General features: G+C 42.0%; 1 protein-coding gene across 1 annotated transcript; it reads right to left on the minus strand.

The window, feature by feature from the left end:
* Positions 1–909: 909 nt before the first annotated feature.
* Positions 910–25,355, minus strand: LOC124031819 (sodium-coupled neutral amino acid transporter 3-like). Its single transcript, XM_046343523.1, has 16 exons — positions 25,177–25,355; positions 21,144–21,266; positions 19,829–19,904; positions 19,583–19,698; positions 14,461–14,534; positions 13,975–14,067; positions 13,379–13,460; positions 8,505–8,587; positions 8,199–8,257; positions 6,566–6,691; positions 4,743–4,822; positions 4,418–4,518; positions 4,126–4,250; positions 3,108–3,252; positions 2,762–2,865; positions 910–2,519 (listed from the first exon to the last, which is right to left on the minus strand). The coding sequence occupies exons 2-16, from the start codon at positions 21,200–21,202 to the stop codon at positions 2,415–2,417; spliced, it is 1,428 nt and encodes a 475-aa protein (XP_046199479.1). The 5' UTR covers positions 21,203–21,266; positions 25,177–25,355; the 3' UTR covers positions 910–2,414.
* Positions 25,356–25,538: the final 183 nt, after the last annotated feature.

Raw genomic sequence — 25,538 nt, forward strand, 5'->3', positions numbered from 1 at the left:
TCCGTTCCTGCTCCCAGCTGTTCCTATTCCCCTAATCAATCATTTAGTCTTCCCACACCTGTTCCCGATCCTTTTCCCTGATTAGAGTCCCTATTTCTCTCCTTGTTTTCCGTTCCTGCCCTGTCGGATCCTTGTCTATAATTCACCGTGCTGTGTCTATGTATTGCCCTGTCGTGTCGTGTTTCCCTCAGATGCTGCGTGGTGAGCAGGTGTCTGAGTCTGCTAGGTTCAAGTGCCTTCCCGAGGCAACCTGCAGTTCTTGATCAAGTCTCCAGTCTGTTCTCGTCTTTACGAGTAGTATTATGCCTTTTGTTTTGTAAAGTATCTTTACTGGATTAAAAACTCTGTTTTCGCCAAGTCGCGTTTGGGTCCTCATTCACCTGCATAACACTTATTGACTCAAGACATTTCAGCTTTTCATTTTTTATTCATTTGTAGAAATTCAGAAAAATATAATTCCACTTCGACATTATGGAGTATTGTGTGGAGGCCAGTAACAACAATGTTTTATTTAATCAATTTTAAATTCAGGTTGTAACACAACAAAATGTGAAAAAAAGTCAAGGGGAGTGAATACTTTCTCAAGGCACTGTAAATATGTGCCACTATTATCTGGTGTGAATGATGTCACTCATATTCTTTATGAGGAATCAATTTAATTTAGCTCCTCACTTCCTTTCAGCCTAGTTCTAAATGTTTGTTTTACTGACCAGTAAATCTTAGGATCAAAACCAATCTACATGTCTATAACCAATAATCTAACTTTAAAAGCCTGATTGTGGTTGGAGTTCCTCTTTAATTATTATTGTCTGCATGCTGAAGGAGAATTACAATTGTCAATCATTTATGAATGTTGTGAAAAGCAAAAGACATAGAGCATGCAGATGACAGTAAAGACGTCTCAATAAATACTGACAACCACTCGTCTTTATTGAAAATAGAATATAATTGACAATGGTGCCATGTCAAACACAAAATGTGCTTAGGCAACAGACCGTAGGCTGGTGACGTTACAAAAAGCTATCACCTTTTTGCAACGATGTCTCCAAGACACTCAGCCTTGTCCTTCCTAAATAAGCATTCAGACACCCAAATGGGCTCCGAGATCCTCTTGCTCCACATTATCTATTGCTTCTATGTCAATATTTGACCTTATTCAATAGCTTTACCTCAGCCTCCACTATACAAATCATTATAAGCAGGGACATGAACGGAAAATCTGCACAGACTGTACATGTCAAATAAGACACAGCTGAATGTCATCATTCAGTTTGTATGGCACTCGCTTCTTCATTATTGCCTCATTGCTTTGTTGGATGTCAAATATACAGAGACATTATTGCGGATTCCCTATTTGCACAATAACACCAGCATAAAACTTTCTTTCACAAAAGCAGAACGAACATATGATAATTATACTGTACAAAGTATTTTGGGTTCACAGTTGTTTTTGTTCACTATGCTCATGTGTTTTGAAACGTGTCATTTCATTGTTCTGAATATTGTGGTGAAGACTAGACGGGATACCAAATTGAAGACATCGTGTCCAACAGATTTCAAGGCCAGACTTGCAATATCTCGAAGAGTGACTCGACAGAAGCATGAAATGAGATGGTTGCTCCATGATAACTGGAACACTTGAGTCAATACATTATTTGGCATGAAGCAACATGATCAAATATAAATAGGTAAACCATACAGAAAAGTGTTTCATTTATCATTCTTGGCTCATTTGGTTTATAATGGTCTGCAGCTTCTGAGGAAAAAACACTGGACACTACCAGTCCCACATCTCGGTCAATTACCTCAACAAATATTGCTGAAATGACGTTCAACAACCAAATCTAGGGGTTCACAGACAGGGTAATGTCATAAAAGTAAATCCCTTTTAGAAGAACATTTTCTTCTCTTCTCCTTAAACCTGGTTGATTAAACCACAGCCAATATTTGATCGAGAAACTAACCTGGGGTGAATTGTTTGGCAGTTGGGTAGCTGAGGACTGACTGTTCAAGAGATCAAGTCCCCTTGCATAGAGAAAATTAACCCCTCCCTCTATCTCTGTCACTTTTTTGAATGGCTTTTGACACAGGCAGCAAGTAGTGATTTAGGGGTTTCTACAGGCAACACCCTCGTCAGCTCCTCGGACACTGCCTAGAACTCCTACCACAAAGAAAGTGACATCACCGGGTTCCTCAAAGACTCGCCTCCATTGAAGTGTAGCATGTCCATTTGATTTGAATTGGTGGGGAAATGGTCTTACCATCGGGGTGGTATGGTAAGACTCATGATCATGTGGGTCCAGCCTTTAGATGGTGTTTTATCCTTCTCACAATCCAGACGGGATTGCGAAGTGGCACGGCGACAGGGCGTGCTGCTGTGTGGCATTTGGACCCTTATCGTCAACGGATGTGCTCTAATGGCCACCTCCAGCTCGTTTCTCTCCGGTCGTCCAGTCGATGATGATGAATGTCAGGCTCATAGACATGAAGATGAAGCCCATGGCTGTGAAACAGGCAGCCTGAAACCAGCCAGAGAAAGAGTTGTTGGAATTCGCCTTAAAGTCATTCATGTTGTTAAAAATCTCCACCCAAACCCGGGGTTTAGGATGTTTTTACTAGCACCAGTTGTGATACCACCCACCCACTCCAAACTGTAGCGAAAGGGTCATGCTATATGGTGCCAAAACCTGGGGATTGTGTAGAGAGTTTTAACAAACGTGTCTAGACAATGGAAGGATGTATGAATGATGTGAAGACCTACTGTGATCTTTGGTCTAGACTTCATTGGTTCTTGTTCAGTGGGAACAATGCGGATGTAGAATAACCCTGGGAGAATGAAGATCAGGCTCGGTGCAGTGGTGGCCCCTGGACAGATAAAGGAGACAATGAGTTGTTCCACTGGCAAGTACTCTTGTATGAGGCATTTGTAATATATAATGTCAATATGAAGGTCTTCCTTCCCCTGGTGTTAATAAGGATGATGATGATGAAACAGTGGTACACTGGTACAGTGTGTCTGGTTGGTTTGTGAGTGTGGGGAGAATGAGCATCGGAGGCTGGACGGCAATAACTGTAGTAGTCTGTATTCATGAATATATAAGTCTCACCAATGATGCCAAAGATGTCTCGGATGTTGGGCACAAGGATGACGAGCACGTTGACCACGAAGAGGAGACACAGGGCGATGGTGATGTGGCGTGCCCAGTGGAAGGGTTTCGCTGGGAACAGGAGCTGGAGAATGGCTCTGCGAATCTGGAAACGATACACAACAGAGAAGACTCAGAGGAGTGCCTAGGGCGAAACTTGAAATATGGCTGTCAAGTTAAGAGGTATGTGTGAAGTCAATCTAAATTAACAGAATGTAGAATGTACAATCCGGCATCAGCTATTCTGTGTGACACAGTAAGTTAACATTTAGAGGGAAATGGATATAAAAGTAACTGCCAAAATAAAGGAAACTGAGTAAATGAAGGATACAAATTATATTAAAAGCAGGTGCTTTCACACATGTGTGGTTCCTGAGTTAATTAAGCATATTAACATCCTATCATGCTTAGGGTCATGTTCATGCCTAGTTGCCCATTATTTTGGTAACCATAGGGAGTGTGTGTGTGTGTGTGTGTGTGTGTGTGTGTGTGTGTGTGTGTGTGTGTGTGTGTGTGTGTGTGTGTGTGTGTGTGTGTGTGTGTGTGTGTGTGTGTGTGTGTGTGTGTGTGTGTGTGTGTGTGTGTGTGTGTGTGTGTGTGTGTGTGTGTGTGTGTCAGTCACCAGATCTCAATCCAACTGAACACTTATGTAAGATTCTGGAGCGGCGCCTGAGACAGCGTTTTCCACCACCATCAACAAAACACCAAATTATGGAATTTCTCATGCAATAGAGTTGCAGACATTTGTTGAATCTATGCCAAGGCGCATTGAATCTGTTCTGGCGGCTCGTGGTGGCCCAAGACCCTATTAAGACAATCAATGTATGTTGGTGTTTCGTTTATTTTGGCAGTTACCTGTATATCAAGGCTATGTCGGTTTTAAAATGCAAACAATGTTTGAAATGCAAACCACTTGAAGTGTCCTTAGAAATACAGTAATTTCAGTATGTAATTAGAGCTTATGAGAGGAGGCTCTTACAGGGAAGAGAACCACAGGGACAGTAAGGGTGACTGCCACCAGTACGGCCACACGCACACACAGGATAAGTGTGTCCAGAGGGTCCACTTTGCTGTAGGTGTGCAGGAGCTCAGATTCTGTGTTCACTACATAAACATATATACGCAACACGCATACACACACGCACGCACGCACACAAACACGCATGCACACATGCACACACACAAATTGAGTATCATTTGAAATACTAAAATCATAATTTTTCTTCTGTAGATTGTATACAACTAAAGCCCTCTTGAAGCCCTGGTCTTACCGTAGAAGGTGAGGTAACCAAAAATGGCAGTGAGGAGGTACATGACGAACATGCCCATGATGGACACATTAGCAATACCCTGCATACGCCTCTTGGTGGCACTTTGGTGAAAAAGAAAGCAGGTTTTTTTTTCTTTCAATTAATGAGTTACAGTAATGATGTTACATTTATTACATCAAAAATTGACCCTTGATTTAATCAAAAGCCAACAGGTATAATAGGTATTGTACTGCAAAATGAGTATCAGTAAAGAAAGATAAAGGCTGTCATCCCGACATGCTATGGTGTTTATGAAGGGAGCTAACTGGGAGTTTTATCGACTTACTTTTTCAGTTCAGTGTAGATGGGAAGCACCTCAGGGTGACAAACAAAGGCGAACGCTAAGATGGGGATGGTATACGCCGTCTGAAAACCATATAAAGGGTAACTAAAATTAGAGGTGTCGCATGAGGAGTGTTTGAGGAAACTCACAAGACTGTGTGGATAATTGTGCCACACTGGGTTCTGCTCTGCCTCATTACACATGGGCAACCACTTGTCCCGGCAGCAGGGTTGGGAGAAATGGATTGTCAAAAAACGGTAACTGTAATCCATTACGTTACCAGCAGGAATATTGTAATCCGATTACAGATACTTTTGAAAAACTAGATGATTACTTCAAGGATTACTTTTAAATTCAGAAAGGATATTTGCGGGAAAAAAATCTTTGACACTTCTCTGTTTTCTCAATGAGAGAATGCCAAGACTGTGCAAAGCTGTCATCAGATAGGGTGGCTACTTTAAAGAATCTCAAATATAAAATATGTTTTGATTTGTTTAACATGTTTTGGTTACTACATGATTCCAAATGTGTTATTTCAGAGTTTTGATGCCTTCACTATTATTCTACAAAATAGAAAATAGTCAAAATAAAGAAAATCCCTTCAATGAGTAGATGTGTCCAAACTTTTGACTGGTACTGTATATATATCATTTGATTCTTGAAGAATATAACTTATAAATTCCTCATGAGCTTTAGTTCAACTGTCACACTCCATGAGAGCCCAAAATATAAATGTTTGTAAAACATTGTATATGTAAACAAACACTGTATAGCCTCATAACATGGTTAAAACAATCATGTTGATATCATGGATGGTCAGTCCTTGTATTCATAGCTCTGTCTATTAATCTGAGAGTGGTTACATTTCTCCAGGCCCATCCCTCAGCTTTTTACCAAAACAGAGGCGGGGCGACCCTTTTGTTATTGTTTCATCTGTGGATTTGCCATTTAAACAGCTGCATATGATCAAGATATCAAATTGTCACCAACAAAAAGGTAAACAATAGGCCTATAGCAAATGCAGCATATGGCATTCATTTTTCACATGTAAATTAGCACTTTTCAGTAGTGCTCAAAGCATGCCATTCCAGCATTTATTTTTCAACTCGAATCAATGAGCCTAATCAGTCCTACATAACAACAAAATCATAAAAAACCGAATGGGGCTGGCTAATAAGTCCTTAGTTTTGGGGTCATGCTTCGATAAAACCATTTGGCTAATCTATATTTCCAAGTCCTATTCTTGACGATCAAGGGGTATAACATTTATTGGAATGACAAGAATTCGGATAGACTTTGGTTTTTAATGTAAATATATAATTTTATTGTATTATATGTAGTAGAAAGCGATGGGTTAGAAGAAGCCTACATAATCAACCCATAAAGTAAAATTGAACATCCATATATGGCCAGCTATGTAAACTTTAAGATTGATTTATCCTGCAATAAATATCATTTAATTGGTAACATACATTTTTGTCTTCTTCTAAAGGGGAAAGTAATCTAAAAGTAACTGAATGTAATAAGATTACGTAACAGAGTTTGTGTAATCCAAAAGTTACATTACTGATTACAATTTTGGACAGGTAACAAGTAACTGTAATGGATTACATCTAGAAAGTAACCTACCCGGCCCTGCCCGGCAGTAACATGACACCAGTCATTATAATATTGAATGACCTCTGCTCCAACTGCAAATAGCTCCTAACCTTATGTGGTCTTAACACAGTAAGAACCTAAGAGCAGAGGTGATGTGGAATAAACACAAAAATATATATTTGAACTGATATTTGTGTAGCTGTGCCGTGAACACTTCATTTCCTAACCTCCTGGTTGATGGTGAACATTCTGCCTTCGCACTGTCCTTCTTCCACAGTGGTGTTGATGATTGTTGTGTGATTTCTGCCATATGGCACCATGGGGCAGGGGATGTTGAACTTCTTGTATATGACCTTTGAGATAGAAAGAAAGAAAGAAAGAAAGAAAGAAAGAAAGAAAGAAAGAAAGAAAGAAAGAAAGAAAGAAAGAAAGAAAGAAAGAAAGAAAGAAAGAAAGAAGCTGAGCTGTCAGAGTTAGTGGAACAGCTTGACCCTCTATCGCTGACAACCATGATGACATACTGTATCTCTGGTTAATTTGTGAAATCCAAGCCTCATTCCTCCTTCTGCTAATTGATCAAGTTCAACGATATAATTTGTTACATTATTCATGTACCTTTCTGCAGCAAGGCATTTTAAAAAGTATCTTGTTAATGCCCAGAACTGCATCAGCAACATGCACAATAGTGTAATCTAGGATTGTGCTCAATTATTCAAGCAACCTTGAATTGTAAGGTTCTTTATTTATATTCTTAGTCAACCCTGTGTTCTGTTTTGTTGTTTTCTTGAACGTAGCCCTGTTTCTTTGTGTTCTTCAACATAGCCCTGTCTTTCATTTTTGTTCATTGATTTCACCTGTGTGAGTTACTCACCTGGTCTGATCAGCTCCTTATTTAGTTCAGTTCATTCTGTTTGTGCCTTTGTGAGGTATTGTTCATATTGACTCTACTAAGCCTTTTCCTAGCTTTGTCAGAACCGGTTATAGCCTTCAGTCCTAGTTTTGATTCACCTGCCTGTGTATGACCATGATTCCTGTATTCTGCGAAGGTGAAATAAACACCTCTTCGTGTGAATCTACACCTTTTTCTCCCTGACTATTCATTACATGAATAGTATCAAAAATTGTTGAGCTATAGATTTTACATTTGACAATATCTAAATCATTATTGGGACGAATATGTTTCATTCATAATGTAGCCCCCTTTTTCCTTGTATGTCAACATAATTAGATAATGACCTATTTCAGAAGGTTAACGTACAGACACAGGATCTAAATTTGCAATGCAGGAAATGTAAAACTTGAGGTTTAAAAAGGCTTCTGACATTTGTAATTTCCACTTTGAAATTTCAGATTGGATTTTTCCTTATGAAAAATGTATCATCTCCCCCCAACAATGTTCAATCACTTATAATCCACACAATACTTCACATTTCCTGTTGGTGCAGTATTTTCCTGCAGTAGCAAACTGGCTCAAGTTAAGATCCTACACCTGTATCCATGTTGTTAGCAAATTTCAACAACAATGCCTGGCTGGCAGTGAGTATAGGAAACAGGAGCTCACATGAAATGTCATGTGAGGTAGAGTGGCACAAGATAAAAATATCTCCTCATAAATTATCGCTAGTCATGTCCTATGATAATTTGTGAACACAAAAGCTATGAGCACATCTAGCACATTAACAAGGGTAAAGAATCACTAAAACAGCCAATCACCAGGAGGAATTTAATTTCCCAAAATGGTGAAAAGCACATGCAGTATTAGTATAGCATTGAAATGTATAATTGTTGGTATAATATATAGTGTAATATAATAATACAATATAGACATCTGTCGTCAGATGTCATCAAAAAGTCACTCACCGAGGAAAGGAAGAAGACCATGCAGGTGAGGGAGAAGCCACTGGTGTAACCCAAATACCCTGCAAGATGCAGTCGAGGATTGTTACTACAACAAAAACAACAACCATCCCACAGACCAGCTGACAATGTTTGGTTTCCAGAACACGTCTGCTCCTGACCTAAAACATGTCCTTCACAGATACACATCCAAATGTTTTGTTTTATGAATATATGAATCAAGAGGTGTTGATTGAATGATTGACAGACATAGAGGTCATTAGCAGCCATTATGAAAGGTTGAAGTTCATGATGAGATCAGTCACATACCCAATTGTCTCATCAGGGCAAGTGGAAGGATGATGCACACACTGACGATGAGGATGAGGTAATTCCCGTTCAGGAACCACTCTCTAGTTTAAAACATAAAATAAAAATAAAAAACACAGCCAGACACAAAAGTTAGTTACTTCTAGTTTCATTAAGTCATGCAATGTAGACTATGTAGAAAACATACTGTTTAGGGACAATTGATTTAGTCTAAGGGAGAAATAGATTGGCTTTTACTAACCTCACAACATTACCAATAACAGGGGAGGTTTGCATAATATTTTTGCCTCTGTAACTTTCTCACTCATCATTATTCACGATTCATTCAAGATTATCCGTAATCATGAATGTAGAAGTGTTCAGAAACATATTACATTCTTATTTACAATAAAAGTGACTCCAAAATGACACAATACATTATTTACCATTCATTTATATTGGGCACAACATGATCTGAAACACAACCAGAATAATACACGATTGATGTAGTCATTGTGTGGAATATGGGATCAAATGCTAAACTTCTGACTACTTTAATACCAGTACACATATAAGTGACTTTGTCCAAATACTTATGACACCTTCAGACTAGATACATAAAGTGCTTTCATGTCTAAACAGTAAAACAGATATGTATGAAAATACTCTCAAATAAAAGGTGACATTCTGTACTGTCACCTCATTTGAAACATTTGATCTCAATATTTACTATGTCATTGCGCTGCCGAACAGGAGACATTTTGAGGAACAACCCCCATTACGTTTCTTTCTAGAAGTCCAGTCAGCCCAAGAGGCAGCCGCAAAGTGGAAAGAGCTGGACGTCAAGATGGTCTTTGAAAGTTCCGGACGGGCAGAGTTCCAGATCACAACGACAAGATATTTCTAAACAGGTACTTCACTGTTTTACAACCTTCTTTGAAACCCGTGGAAAAGATTGGGATATGGTATGGAGTACCCAAGTACAAAGTGCGCGAAACAACAAGTGGGCATTTGATAACAATCTGTAACTCAATCTCCCTAGGCCCATACAAGAGGAAGATCTCCTGCCCTAGACAGGCCTCTCATTGTTACATCTGCCAGGGGCTAGACCATCAGGGCAAGGAATGGCCAGACGGTGAAGTGTTGGAGATGTGGAGATCTTAGACACAAATACAGGGTATGTGAGTCTACAAGCAAGTGCACCCTGTGTGTAAAAGAGGGCCATGACTTCTTCAAGTGTCCCCAGTCGTATGCCTACAAAGTGAGGGTTGGTCCACAATCCAGCCCAGAGGAAGAGCCAGAAGAGGAGACAGAGACATCGACCCCGACAACGAGTTCCATCGCTCGACAGGTCCGAGCGCAGCTGAGAGACAGGTGCCAGTGAATGAGAGAGAAGACGAGGGAGTTGAATCCAAGAGTGAAGGCGACCAGATCTCCGAGGAAGGTGTCGACGAGAATATCCAATCCTCCAAGTTCAGCCACAGAGAGAGTGAGGAAGTCCTTTGAGGACGCGAGTGAGTCAGACTTCAGCATTAATTACCCGACCCCTGGGTAATTAGAAGAGGACGAGAAGAGAGAGAAGAGGACGATTGAGTTACTCAGTCATTATTATGAGACACGTTTAGGCAATTTGTATCACATGACTCACGTGTGCGTGTGTGTGTGAGAGAGACAGAGCGAGTTTGTGGCGATAATGTTCTATATTATGGATTGAATCATTTTTTGATGTGAGTTGGTGCCTGTTTGATGATATCTGGTTGACATCAGATTTAATTCATTCATTCATTCAATTCAATCCATTAAAGGGGCAATTTGGGACTGGTACATCCATTTTTTGGACTTGATTCTTGAAGAATGCAATTTAGAAATGCCTCATGAGCAATGGTCTTACTCCATCAGAATCCAAAAAATATAAGCTTGTTTTACTTCATTTCATGTAATTGTAAACAAACACTGTATAGCTTCAAAACATTGTTACAAATATCATTTGGATCTCACAGATGGTCAGTCCATGAAGTCAAAATCCATATGAGAGAGTCCTCGCGTCTATGTATATGAGAGTAGTTACATTTCTCCTGCCCCATTCCTCAGCTGTTTACCAAATAAAGTGTGAGGATAATGCTTTAATGATAATGCCATTAATGTTTGAATCCCAGATTACCCTGCAGTCGACCTACAGGACTATTCGATGTCCATAATAATGACTTAGTAAGTCATTATTATGAGATAGTATCTTACATACAGTTGAAGTCGGACGTTTACATACACCTTAGCCAAAAACATTTAAACTCAGTTTTTCATCATTCCTGACATTTAAAACTAGTAAAAATTGTTTTAGGTCAGTTAGGAACACCTCTTTATTTTAAGAATGTGAAATGTCAGAATAATAGTAGAGAGAATCATTTATTTCAGCTTTTATTTCTTTCATCACATTCCCAGTAGGTCAGAAGTTTACATACACTCCATTAGTATTTTGTAGCATTGTCTTTAAATTGTTTAACTTGGGTCAAACATTTCGGGTAGCCTTCCACAAGCTTCCCACAATAAGTTGGGTGAGTTTTGGCTCATTCCTCCTGACAGAGCTGGTGTAACTGAGTCAGGTTTTTGTAGGTCTCCTTGCTCGCACACACTTTTTCAGTTCTGCCCACACATTTTCTATATGATTGAGGTCAGGGCTTTGTGATGGCCACTCCAATACCTTGACTTTGTTGTCCTTAAGCCATTTTGCCACAACTTTGGAAGTATGCATTGTCCATTTGGAAGACCCATTTGCGACCAAGCTTTAACTTTCTGACTGATGTCAGGGGTTAAAATTAAAATAAAAAACACATTTAGCATCTCCTGTCTTCCAAGCATGTCTTGAGGTGTGGCTTCAATATATCCACATAATTTTCCTACCTCATGATGCCATCTATTTTGGGAAGTGCACCAGTCCCTCCTGCAGCAAAGCACCCCCACAACATGATGCTGCCACCCCCGTGCTTCACAGCTGGGATGGTGTTCTTCAGCTTGCAATCATCCCCCTTTTTCCTCCAAACATAACGATGGCCATTATGCCCAAACAGTTCTATTTTTGTTTCATCAGACCAGAGGACATTGCTCCTAAATGTACAATATTTGTCCCCATGTGCAGTTGCAACTGTAGTCTGGCTTTTTTATGTTGGTTTTGGAGCAGAGGCTTCTTCCTTGCTGAGCGGCCTGTCAGGTTCTGTCGATATAGGACTTGTTTTACTGTGGATACAGTTTTGTACCTGTTTCCTCCAACATCTTCACAAGGTCCTTTGCTGTTGTTCTGGGATTGACTTGCACTTTCACACCAAAGTACGTTCAACTCTAGGAGACAGAATGCGTCTCCTTCCTGAGCGGTATGATGGCTGTGTGGTCCCATGTTGTTTATACATGCGTACTATTGTTTGTACAGACGAACGTGGTACCTTCAGGCGGTTGGAAATCGCTCCCAAAGATGAACCAAACTTGTGGAGGTCTACAATTTTTTTTCTGCAGTCTTGGCTAATTTCTTTTTGCTTGACATCATGGGAAAATCAAGAGGCACTGAGTTTGAAGGTCGGCCTTGAAATACATCCACAGGTACACCTCCAATCGACTCAAATGATGTCAATTAGCCTATCAGAAGCTTCTAAAGCCATGACATAATTTTCTGGAATTTTCCAAGCTGTTTAAAGGCACAGTGAACTGCATGTAAACTTCTGACCCACTAGAATTGTGATACAGCAAATTATAAGTGAAATACTCTGTCTGTAAACAATTGTTGGAAAAATGACTTGTGTCATGCACAAAGTAGATGTCCTAACCGACTTGCCAAAACTGTATGTAAACTTCCGACTTCAACTGTATCTCATAATTATGACTTACTATCTCATAATTATGACTTACTATCTCATAATTATGACTTACTATCTCATAATTATGACGTACTATCTCATAATTATGACTTACTATCTCATAACTCGTAGTCAGATAAAAAAAATGAAAAATGTGGGTGGCGGGAATGGGCTTCCATGCAGATACAAAATAATGTCTTAAAAAATCTCCTCTGTGTACAACTGTCAGAAAATGTCAGAGATCCTGCCTGGTTGATTTCAGTACGACGTTTACCAGTGCGTGCTGTAGTAAAGTGGAAATTGTTTTGTCATGATGAAGAAAATGTAACACCTTTTAGTGAAATACTACAAAACTAAAGAAATATGGAATCTGATGTGAATTATGATGTAGGCCTATGTATAAATCCCAAGTCCGTCTTCGATATTCACATGGATGACATTACTAAAGAAGTATGGTGGACAATATTATGCATTGTCATTACTAAACAAATATTGTGGACAATAATTGTGGACAATGCATTGTGAAAAGTACAATTTGGAAGACAAGATGCCTATAAGTCTATAAAACTTTTTTTTTCAAACACTTATTTATATTTATTTTTTTACAAATAAAAATTGAATAAGAAAATAAGAAATACGACTCCAAAAAAATTCCATGGATACTATTAAATCTGTAAATCATGTTATGTAATTATGAACTCAAATGCATTGATGTGAAAGTTTATTTGTATTTGTGTGAATTATTTATGATTATAAACTGGGTGGTTCATGCCCTTAATGCTAATTGGCTGACAGCCGTGGTATATTCTGATATACCACAGGTATGACAAAACATTTATTTTACTGCTCTAAATACGTTGGTAACCCGTTTATAATAGCAATAAGGCACCTCGGGGTTTGTGGTATTTGGCCAATGGGTCGTGCCTAAGAACAGCCCTTAGCCGTGGTATATTGGCCATATACCACACGGGCCTTATTGCTTAATTGTAAAATGTGAAAAACTTAAATAAAGATTATTTTTAAACAAAAAAAGAAATGTGCTGCTCCACTTACCCAGTGTTCGATGACAAGCCCAGGAAGGCTTGAATGACCAGAGGCAACTCATACTTCACAATGAAGAGGTAACTGGACATTGCTGGAGGGGATTAAACATATTTCAGAGTTGTTAACTTCTATTTCAAAAGAAAACAGACATACAAAGCCCATTTACCTGTGTTTAAAACACAAACATTGGAGGAAAAAGTTCTGTCCTGAACCACTAAAACTTTTATGAGCCATGAAATCCATGAGTGTCACGAAGCCATGAGTGCATTTGTATGTGTCACTGTGGTTATTTTTTTAAACAGATACTATGTGTTAGTGGAAGTACTGTACTAGGTACACCACCCCATTCACACCTACAGACATTTTCTATTAAGGTATCTTTACTTTTACTCAAGTATGACAATTGGCTACTTTTTCCACCACTGGACGACCATACCAAAAACAAGAAGAAGAGGCTCCAGTGGGCACACGATCACCAACACTGGACAATTAAGGAGTGGACCACTGCCTGGTCCAAGGAATCCCGGTTCGTGTTGTGCCATGCTAATGGAAGAGTCAGGATTTGGCGTCAGCAGCATGAGTCCATGGTCCCCCTAGCCACTTACCGCCGATGTTGTGAAAGGTTATAATGACTCCCGCTGCTATTTTTCCTGGGTGTCCAAAAGCACGGAAACCCAGCTGTTCATACGCACGAATACCTGAACAGACAAAAGAGACATTAGTCTGTGAAAGAGTAGAAATGGAACGGAATCTATCTGTCATGTCATAAGGATACACTTTTATCTAAAGCAACTTACAACAGATAGTGCTTACATTTCAGTATGCGTGACTCCAGCAGGAAATCAAACCCACAACCACTAATTTACAGACAGCTTGGTTCATATAGTGGATCCCTACTATAGTTGTCTCTATAAAAAAAGCTATGTATTTCTGTCAAGGGGTAAAACAACAGGTTTTTCAATGGTCCAGATGTGAAGGGAAAGTTTGTTCACAGAAAGTGTACTTTTCTCATCTTGTTATGATACACTCCATGATTCAGCTACTAATTTGCCTTTGATTCCATGGGCTGGTCCTTAGTGACACACACTCACCCACAACTCCAGCACTCTTAAGCAGAAGGTGAACCGAGTAGCTGGACAGACAGGCGATACATATCAACAGGATTCTGCGGAGCACAAACAACTGACTTAGACATTTTGGAAAGGTAAACAACATAATTGATTTCACGTGGTTTCATCCAATGTTAAATAATGAGTAGCCGACCTCTTCACCGATTAATCAAACCGTTTACTACGAAGTAAACACTGGAAAAAGAAACTGGCCTCCTATAATAACAACTTGATAATGACAATGCTCAAATGATTTATTCATAAGCATTCAAAAAGAAATGGACTCTTGCCTGACCCTGACATGAATGTGAGCAGCCCAAAGAGCAAAGCATGCTTGGGAGCCATATATGTGGTGTGCCCACACGCAAGCTATGATTCATCTGCCAACTCTAAGCTATTTTTAACTCCTGAAATTTGATTTAGAAGTCTCATGTGTCTCAAATCTCACCATTAAAATGGCATATGGACACACCAACACACACCACTCTTTTCCACAGTTTTTTCTAACCATTTCAAAGACCATAAATGTCAAATATTATGTTGACTATTTTTCATTACATTTTTGTCAGCTTTCCACAGTACTGTTTTGGTAACATTGTTGCAACGCATTATGCAGTAATAGTGTGTATCACACCATATTGGGAGTAGCTGCATCTGTGACCTTTTGACAAAAAGAAACTGTCGCGACTTCCGCCGAAGTTGGTGCCGCTCCTTGTTTTGGGCGGCGTTCGGCGGTCGTCGTCACTGGCTTTCTAGCTGCCACCGATCCACCTTAGTTTTTCCATTTGTTATGTCTTGATTGTACACACCTGGTTCCCATTACGTTATTATTTGTTCCCTATTTAACCCTCTGGTTCTCATTGTGTTTTGTGCGTGTTTTTTTCCTGGTTTTGTGTTTGTCTGTTGTGTTAGGGTTTGTTATCCCTGCGTGGATTTATTGGCAGATTATTTTTCTGAATAAAGTACATTATTTTACTCAGTTCTGTGTCCTGCGCCTGACTCCGTCCTCACCTCTGCACAACTGACACTTGACAGAATCACGCACCATTTTAATGGAGTTAGCAGGTGCACCCAGTCCTCTGGTACCAGTGGAGGAATGTGTCCAGCAGCACGCGACGATGCTCCAACATCTTGGCACAGACATGGATCGCGTGCAGCTCAACATGGAGAGATGGGAAAGAGGGGGTTTTCCCACAACCCCATCAACTTCACTCCAACCAGTACCACCACCAACACCCCACACCGCTGTCTACCCCTCCGTCACCTGGACCCAGTGGGATTCGGCTCTCGCTCCCGAGAGTATATGATGGGACGGCTGCCGGGTGCCAGGGGTTCCTGCTCCAGTTGGAGTTCTACCTGGCGACGGTCCATCCGGCTCCCTCGGGATACGAGAATGTGTCCGCCCTCATCTTCTGTCTGTCAGAAGACGCTTGAGTGGGCCAGCGCTGAATGGGGAAGTATAGACGCCGAGTTGGTCCGCTATGAGGATTTCACCCGCCGCTTCCGGGCGGTCTTCAATCATCCACCTGAGTGGAGAGTGGCGGGGGAACACTTGTTCCATCTCAGACAGGGGATGAGGAGTGCACAGGAATTCGCACTGGACTTCAGGACCCTGGCCGCCAGCGCGGAATGGAATGAGAGGGCCCTGATCGACCATTACCGATGTAGTCTACGTGAGGATGTTCGTCAGGAGCTGGCCTGCAGGGACACCACCCTTACCCTCGACCAGCTGGTGGATTTATCCATCCGGCTGGATAACCTGTTGGCCACACGCGGACGTCCGGATTGGGGTCCGTCCATTCCATCCCCCAGCCCCTCCGATCCTACACCTATGAAGCTCGGAGGTGCTGCTCTAAGGGTGACCGGAAGGGGGCTGTTTCCTGCACTACCTGTGGCCGCAGAGGACACACTGCTGGTCGGTGCTGGAGAGGTTCCCCAGGAAGTTGAGGCAGCAAGCAGGGCACTGGTGGATCATCCAAGGTGAGTATGCACCCAACTCACCCAGAGCTTCCTGATGCGCACATGTGTATATCTATAGAATTTCCTGAGTTTTCCCCGCATAAGGCGCTAGTAGATTCAGGCGCAGCTGGGAACTTTATTGACCATTTGGGGAGGCGGGGTAGCCGAGTGGTTAGAGCATTGGACTAGTAACCGAAAGGTTGCAAGTTCATATCCCCAAGTTGACAAAGTACAAATATGTTGTTCTGCCCCTGAACAGGCAGTTAACCCACTGTTCCTAGGCCGTCATTGAAAATAAGAATTTGTTCGTAACTGACTTGCCTAGTTAAATAAAGGTAAAATAAAAAATACAAAATAGCTCGTAGATTAGGGATCCCTATTGTTCCTGTTGATGTGCCCTTCCCTGTACATTCCTTAGATAGTTGTCCTTTAGGGTCAGGTCTGGTTAGGGAGACTACAGCTCCACTATGTATGATAACGCAGGAGGGTCATGAGGAGAGAATCAGTCTCTTCCTGATCGATTCTCCTGCATTTCCTGTGGTGTTGGGGTTTCCCTGGTTGGCCCATCATGACCTCACTATTACGTGGCAACAGAGGGCTCTCAAGGGATGGTCACGTCAGTGTTCAGGTAGCTGTCCAAACCAGGTCTCCACCATGCACATTCCCCCTGAATATGCCGATTTGGCTCTCGCCTTCTGTAAAAAAGAAGGCGGCTCAACTACCACCCCATCGATGGGGGATTGTGCGATAAATCTCCTGGTAGACGCAGCACTTCCCAGGAGTCACGTGTATCCTCTGTCACAGGAGGCTATGGAAACATATGTCACCGAATCTCTGGGACAGGGATACATTCAGCCTTCCACTTCACTTGCCTCCTCGCGTTTCTTTTTTGTGAAGAAGAACGATGGAGGTTTACGCCCGTGCATTGACTATAGCATAGACTATAGTTTAAATGCATTTGACTATAGTTTAAATCAGATCACAGTGAAGTATAGTTACCCTCTGCCTCTCATAGCCAGTGTGACCAAGTCATTGCATGGGGCGCACTTCTTCACCAAATTGGATCTCAGGAGTGCTTACAACCGGGTGCGTATCCGGGAGGGGGATGAGTGGAAGACGGCATTTAGTACCACCTCTGGGCACTATGAGTACCTCGTCATGCCGTACGTGTTGATGAATGATCCATCTTCCAATCCTTTGTAGACAAGATTTTCAGGGACCTGCACGTGCAGGGTGTAGTGGTGTATATAGATGACATTCTAATATACTCCGCTACATGCGCCGAGCATGTGTCTCTGGTACGCAAGGTGCTTGGTCGACTGTTGGAGCATGACCTGTACGTTAAGGCTGAAAAATGTCTGTTGTTCCAACAGTCCGTCTCCTTCCTAGGGTACTGCCTGTCTGAGTCAGGGGTAGAGATGGAGAATGACCGCATTTCAGCCGTGCGTAATTGGCCGACTCCAACCACGGTAAAAGAGGTGCAGTGGATCTTAGGGTATGCCAACTACTACCGGAGGTTTATCCGGGGTTTTGGTCAGGTAGCAGCTCCCTCAATGCTGAAGGGGGGACCGGTGCGACTGCAGTGGTCAGCTGGGGCGGACAGGGCTTTTGGTCACCTGAAGGCTCTGTTTACCTCGGCTCCTGTGCTGGCTCATCCTGATCCCTCCTTAGCGTTCATAGTAGAGGTGGATGCGTCCGAGGCTGGGATAGGAGCTGTGCTGTCTCAGCGCTCGGGTACGCCACCAAAACTCCACCCCTGTGTGTTCTTTTAGAAGAAGCCCAGCCCGGCGGAGAGAAACTATGATTTGGGGGACCGGGAGCTGTTGTCTGTTGTCGGGGCTCTGAAAGCGTAAAGGCATTGGCTTGAGGGGGCTAAACACCCTTTTCTCATTTGAATTGACCACCACAATCTGGAGTACATCCGGGCGGCGAGGAGAATGAATCCTGGCCAAGCGAGGTGGGCCATGTTTTTCACCCGTTTTGTGTTCGCTCTATCCTACAGACCAGGTTCCCAGAACGCTAAGGCAGACGCACTGTCTCGGATGTATGACACAGAGGAGCGGTTCACGGATCCCACTCCCATACTTCCGGCTTCTTGCCTGGTGGCACCGGTGGTATGGGAGGTTGACGTAGACATTGAATGGGCGTTACATGCCGAGCCCACTCCCACCCAGTGTCCAGTTGGACGTAAGTACGTTCCGTCTGATGTTCGTGATCGATTGATCTGTTGGGCTCATACGTCACCTTCCTCTGGTCATCCTGGCATCGGTCGGACAGTGCGCTGTCTTAGTGGGAAGTACTGGTGGCCCACTTTAGTTAAGGACGTGAGGGTATATGTTTTCTCCTGCTCGGTGTGCGCCCAGTAAAAGGCACCTAGACACCTGCCCAGAGGGAAATTACAACCCCTTCCTGTTCCACAACGACCATGGTCACACCTATCGGTGGATTCCGTGACGGATCTCCCTCCGTCACAACGATTCTGGTTGTTGTGGATCGGTTTTCTAAGTCCTGCCGTCTCATTCCTTTGCCCGGTCTCCCTACGGCCCTACAGACTGCGGAGGCCCTGTTTACACACGTCTTCCGGCACTAAGGGGTGCCTGAGTATATAGTGTCTGATCGAGGTCCCCAGTTCACATCAAGGATCTGGAGGGCGTTCATGAAAGTCTGGCGGTCTCAGGATTTCACCCCGAAAGTAATGGGCAGGTGGAGAGAGTTAACCGGGATGTGGGTATGTTTCTGCTGTCTTATTGCCAGGACCGGCCGGGGGAGTGGTCGGCTTTCATCCCCTGGGCAGAGATGGCCCAAAACTCCCTCCGCCTCTCCTCCACTAACCTGTCCCCGTTTCAGTCTGTACTAGGTTATCAGCCGGTTCTGGCACTGTGGCATCAGAGCCAGATCGAGGCACACTAGATAAATAATCCCACCCCACAAATTTTGACCTGGCAAGTTAATATTTAACTTGGTTGGAGTGTGTGTGTACTAATTTCCCACTGGGCACACACTGGTTGAATCAACGTTTCAACAAATTATGTTGAACCAATGTCGAATAATCGTTGAATTGACTTCTTTGCCCAGTGGGTTGTCTGTTGTCACATCAGGAAATCACATAGGGAGATGGTACACATGAGTGTGCTGCTGTACTCACATAAAGAGAACGATGCCTGTGTTTGACATGGCGTATGACAATCCCAGAATTCCACTCCCCATGATGGCGTTACTGAGGTTAAAGACGGACATTCCGAAAGAGGTTTTTCCCTCAAACTGCCAAGGAAACAAATACATGAATATCAATTGTTATAACTCCTCATAATGACATTTCATGACATGACATCTCAGCATAAAAACAATGACTGTCGGCTCCAGAGCTGTGGCCATAGTTCTTCGTACTCACATCGGTAAACTGGGGCTTCTTGGTCCCATCACTCTTATGTGGTAACATCTCCTCTTCCTCTTCTGCCTGCGGGATGCTATTATGTCAATCAAACCAAGGAAATAGAAATCACTGAGGTTAAACAACACTCCTTTTTATCAATGTCCAATATCAGCCAAGCATCATTATAATCCATTGGGTGCTTGAAAATGCTGTCCATGAAAGTACTGTATTCATTTAAATGTTTAAAATGCATAAATGTAAAACTGTGAAATGTAAAAACTAGTATTTACAAAAAGCACGTTTTCACAGGCATTTTCCCGGATATATATAATATACACTCAGTGGCCTGTTTATTAGGTGCACCCATTTAGTACCGGGTCGGACCCCCCTTTGTCTCCTGAACAATCTGAATCCTTCGGGGCATGGAAAGCTTGCTCAATTGATATCAAGGGGCCTAACGTGTGCCAGAAAACATTCTCCACACCATTCCACCACCACCACCAGCCTATACCGTTGAAACCAGACAGGGTGGAGCCATGGACTCGTGCAGCTTAAGCCAAATCCTGACTCTGTCATCAGCATGACGCAACAGGAGACGGGATTCATAGGACCAGGCAATATTTTTCCACTCCTTAATTAATTGTCCAATGTTGGTGACCGTGTGCCAACTAGACCCACGTCTTCTTGTTTTTAGCTGAAAGGAGTGGAACCCGGTGTGGTCGTCTGCTACAATAGCCCATCCGTGACAAGGACCGACGAGTTGTGCGTTCTGAGATGTCGTTCTGCTCACCGCTGTTGTACTACGTCGTTATTTGCCTGCTTGTGGCCCACTTGTTAGCCTGCATGATTCTCCCCCAACCTCTCATCAACGAGCTGTTTCCGCCCACAGGACTGCAGCTGACTGGATGTTTTTTTGTTTGTCCCACCATTCTTGGTAAACCCTAGACACTCTCATGCGTGAAAAGCCCAGGAGGCCAGCTGTTTCTGAGATACTGGAACCGGCGCGCCTGGCACCGACAATCATACCACGCTCAATGTCGCTTAGGTCACTTGTTTTACCCATTCCAATGTTCAATCGAACAGTAACTGAATGCCTTGATGCATGTCTGCCTGCTTTATATAGCAAGCCATGGCCCTGAGACTCACTCTCTGTAGGAGCGAACCATTTTCATGAATTGGTGGTGTACCTAATAAACTGGCCACCGTGTAATTATAGGGTGGTAATAGTCTTCTTTGTCAGAAAACAAACAAAAAAATACTATCATGCACACAACTGGGGGAAAGATATTATCATGCATGCCAGGTAGCAATATGTCAGTCAAAGAGGACATACCCATCTTCGAAAGGGACAAAGCCATGGTGGAGGCCATTTGATAGCTTTTGGAGTTCCATATTGTTTTAGCTGATACAACGACGGGTGGGTGACTGATGTTTTTTTACTGGCTAGAGTTCCAATCTGAAACAAAGCAAAGAGGATTGACCTTAGATAAATGAGCAAGTTATCGTTTGCATGTCATTCAAGATGATAGACAACAAAAAAATGTACAGGCAGGTTTGACCTTCAATGAAAACGGTTTGGGAAATTTGCACGTCGCAAAGCCTAGACTCTAGGAGCGAAAACCTACAGGACGGTAGCTCTCCAGGAAAAGGGTTGGAGAGCCCTGCTCGAGGGTAACTGTGGGAGTTGTCAAGGTGTCTGCTGTCACTGTGGGACCACATGTCTGCTTCCCACCAGTGGAATCTATAGCACCACTCTCTCCTTGCATGTGTCATTTCATTTGACAGCTCAGGTTGCAATGCCAGTAATGAGACGCCTGACTACTTTTGAAATCCTTCCAATATAATTCCTTCCAATAGAAGAGGCTAACAAAAGTAATAACAGTATCCATTACCAACACCTGGAAGCACTGTGTTGTCATCACAGACTTTGTTGTGAACACAGACTGTGTTGTGAACACAGACTTTGTTGTCCACTGTTATTTATCTAGATTTTATTTATCCGGAGTGCCATTTGTCTCTTTTTTAATCGATTTGGTTTTCACTCTTGTCCCTCTCCACTGCAGGGCTACCATAGGGTAAGATACCAGCCAACTATGCTAACTGAGGTGCCAGCTGTGATTTGATGTCAGTACAGACAAAATTGGCAAACAACAAATATTGCAATTTGCTGAACAAATAGTGTCATATGAGGCTGCTTACATATCGCCTTCTGATACATTGACAAAATAATTATACAAGAAGATAAGGCATGTGGCCCTTTATCAAGGCTCGTGAGTTGTGTTGGCCCACCGCTGAGGCAATGTTGTATTTGATCATTTTATAGCTAGGCTACTTTTGTTCTCAGTGTGCTGTATTTACAGACAATAGTCTTTTCATTCAGAAACATATGGTCTGACTAGCCAAAGAAAACAAAACTTTCAAAATGTAGTCCTATGATTAACTCATAACTAATGTTCTTTGCTACCCCCACACAACACTTCTGTCTATTTCATTACGGCATGAAAGTGAAACCTAAATATCCTGGATAGTGCTTTTGAAAATAAGCTTTCCTGTTTGACCTTTACCATAGAAAACATTACTGCTTCTTACAAACTGTGTTGCACTGCTGAGTCCAATGACCCTAGGGAGGTGTGTTTTATAACACAAGTGATGTGGGACGTTGGAATTCACATTTATATGCACGCCAGAATTTTTCCTAACCCCTGAGATGGATACGTGGCTCACTGGCTCCCAAGTTGCAGTTTGGAGCAAGTCCAGGTTTTTACCAGCTGCAACTCCCCACTCCAGTTGCTGGAGATCTCAGCCTTGTTATGTCAAACGTGATTTTGATAACGGTTCGACTCACTCTGACATCACATGATGCATCACATGCTTTTCAAAGGTGATTCAGGTAGCGGGCACCCTACATACCCTAATACATTGGACTATCCCTCAGAATGTGCTTTCTGATGATGACCCATACTAAGTGTACAGTACTTTGGTATGGGTAAATTGTACATAAATTCTACCCTTTGGGCCAACTCTAGTTTCTATAGCAATAATACCCAACAGCATTTAGAAAAGCCGCATGTGAATTCACACCAGTTCAGTGGAAATAAATAACTCCCAAACGTAAATTCTGGTAGTGTTCAGCTGCAGTTCCTGCAGACTAGAGCACAATAGGTGTTGGTCTGCTGTTCCTACAACCATTTCACCAACATTCCTTTCTCTGTCTCTCTTCCTTTTCACATTTCGATATTGCTACGTTACGTGTGGAATCTTTCTCCTTTGGTATATCTCTCCCTACATTTATTCCAATACTTTAAGAGCCCCTGGAAATATTTTCTTTACGTAACCCAAATGCTTTTCTTATGACAGGCACCTTGTTGTGAGTGAACGGGAACTGTCGGGCAAGCCCATACTTGCATTGTGTTTTGGGAATCAAACTCCAGAATATGTCTTTCTGCTCGGTTCTCACTTCGCACAAACACAAAATGTCTCAGTTGAAATCAACACCCAACGACCACAACTACAAACGAACACACACATACATGCACTGGTGACCCATTCACACACATGCACACAAACCTAGACACGCAAGCACTCAGACACACCATCTATTTTTGTATGCATTATTTACATTGCAAGGCTCTTTCGTGGAAATGTAGTCTTTTTCTGATGTTTATTTAGGATATTTTAGGAAGCCATAGTGGTCGGCAACCAATACAGCCAGGAAATCCTCTCTGAGTGAAGAAAGATATCCGATATTGTAAATCAAATGTGTGATGTCAGGTAAAAAATGCAATGGTCTATAATTAGAGTGGTATGGAAACCATCTATCATTTCCGATAAAACGTCTGTTTTAAGATTTTGCTAAAAAAGAAAACTAGCTAGATTTCTGATCTTATGTATTATTATTATTATTGACTGACCTATCAGAAAACATATTGCCTAATCTGTAATGGGAAGAAAAAGTCCTATATAGCCTGTTGAATCGTGCATTCGGGCCAACAGACGACCCACAAATAAGTGCCACCATGTGACACTAGTTTGGAAAGGTGGATAGACATTGCCTTTATGAAACTGAGAAACAATAAGAGGGCTCTTTGTACAGATTAAAAACCTCGAGGGACATATTCATATGTCTTGTGTGAATGTATCTAGATAGCTCTGTCGTTTTTGATTCATCCAATTGCAATGGTGGCAACTGCCCTCTGTTACTGTATCTAGTATTAAGCTATTTATATGATACTGTACCAAGGTTGAGTTTCCGAGTGAGTGAAGGAAACAAATGTGCCTGTAAATAGGGAAAGTATATGGCAGCAGAGTGCAGCACATAAAACACCCTCTGATCCCCCTTTTCTGTGCAATAAAGCGGTGTATTCATTACATATTATGTAATAACCTGAATACCTTCATTTTTTCTTGCTTTCCATTGGCCGAATGAGAGGTTTTTATGCTTTAGCAATAGTCCTGGAGTTAGGTGTAGTTGTACACTTGACATCGAGGCTAGTGGATAAGAAAATTGACTGGGTAAATAAACAATGTATGAGATTCTGTCAATTCTATTTGAGGAAGAGCTATAAATGAAGGTCTCCAATGATACAGTACGATCAACTGATTCTTGTATTTATAGACAAAGGGGAAAACGGGGTTTGTGCTCAAACAACTATATTCGAAAGCACTCCATTAGACACTAGTGTCCAGTAGACACTCTCTCCATTATAACAATATAGTTTATTATAGATCCATTGTTAAAAACATACTGTGACGTTTCGGTTAAGGGGTTTTTGCATTAACAGACAAAGATCTAGGATACTGTTGTGTTGGGTTGTATGATTCACATTACAAAACAGTCAACTGCTATTCTGAGCAATTGCTTGAATACAGTGTCAGTCACACAAAGAAAGAGACAGTGGCCACTGAATTCACTGTCAGTTGGTGTCCTTACACTCATGAGCTCTCTCGACCTATCACACAGTGTCTGTCTGTAACCTTTCCAAATGGACATATTCAGACCAGTCTTCCAACAAGTCATTTGACACCCACCTACTCAATCCATATTGGTAGAAATAAAAGGGCTTTTGAAAGCTGCAAAAGCTGACAACCAAAAACAGTCAAAACTCCACACATGACACTGGTCAGGAAAACATTCCCAATCATGAATAGTGAAAAAAATACTTTAGTACTTCAATATGTTGTGGAAGTCAAAAAAATCAAGTAGTTCAACTGATAATGACAAATTCCAAAAACACTATCTCACAAGAAACCTTACTGATGTGGATCAGTGAAATTCCCATAGTACTTAACCCTTCCTGTAAAGTACTTCATATGACACACACGTGGCATGGCAATACATGGAAGAATAAAGGACTGGGTTCTCTTACCTTCTAATGCAGAAAATATAGTTTCAATGAAGACAGAGAGATAGTGAAGGGTGTCCTGAGGAAAATATATGTTTTCTTGACCAAGGTGTTGTTTTTCTCAGTTGTAATTGGCCTGAGTTTAGAGACAAGAAGAAAGTGAACAGAGAGTGTCTGCTTAGGGGAAAGGGAGACGGTTTGGGTGGGAGCACATGTATAGGAAAAAGCACTAAAAGGGAGGGCTGTTCAAAATTATGGTCTCAAGTTTCTTGTGATGTCACACATGGCCACTCCTATCTCTACTGTCAAAAACAGGCATGCTGGGGCATATTCTCACAACAACTCTGGTGAATTGCTCCATTGGGATTCCATCACATTTGGAAGAG

Source organism: Oncorhynchus gorbuscha, linkage group LG03 (assembly GCF_021184085.1).
Source record: "Oncorhynchus gorbuscha isolate QuinsamMale2020 ecotype Even-year linkage group LG03, OgorEven_v1.0, whole genome shotgun sequence".
NCBI classification, from domain to species: domain Eukaryota; kingdom Metazoa; phylum Chordata; class Actinopteri; order Salmoniformes; family Salmonidae; genus Oncorhynchus; species Oncorhynchus gorbuscha.

Bases quoted from the DNA above. Each gene is read 5' to 3' on its own strand.
- LOC124031819 (XM_046343523.1), bottom strand. From the start codon at position 21,202: ATGGAACTCCAAAAGCTATCAAATGGCCTCCACCATGGCTTTGTCCCT. The intron at 3,253-4,125 runs GTAAGAGCCTCC...TATCGTTTCCAG, and splicing joins TCCCTGTGGTTCTCTTCCCT to ATTCGCAGAGCCATTCTCCA. The intron at 2,866-3,107 runs GTGAGACTTATA...TTATCTGTCCAG, and splicing joins AGACATCTTTGGCATCATTG to GGGCCACCACTGCACCGAGC.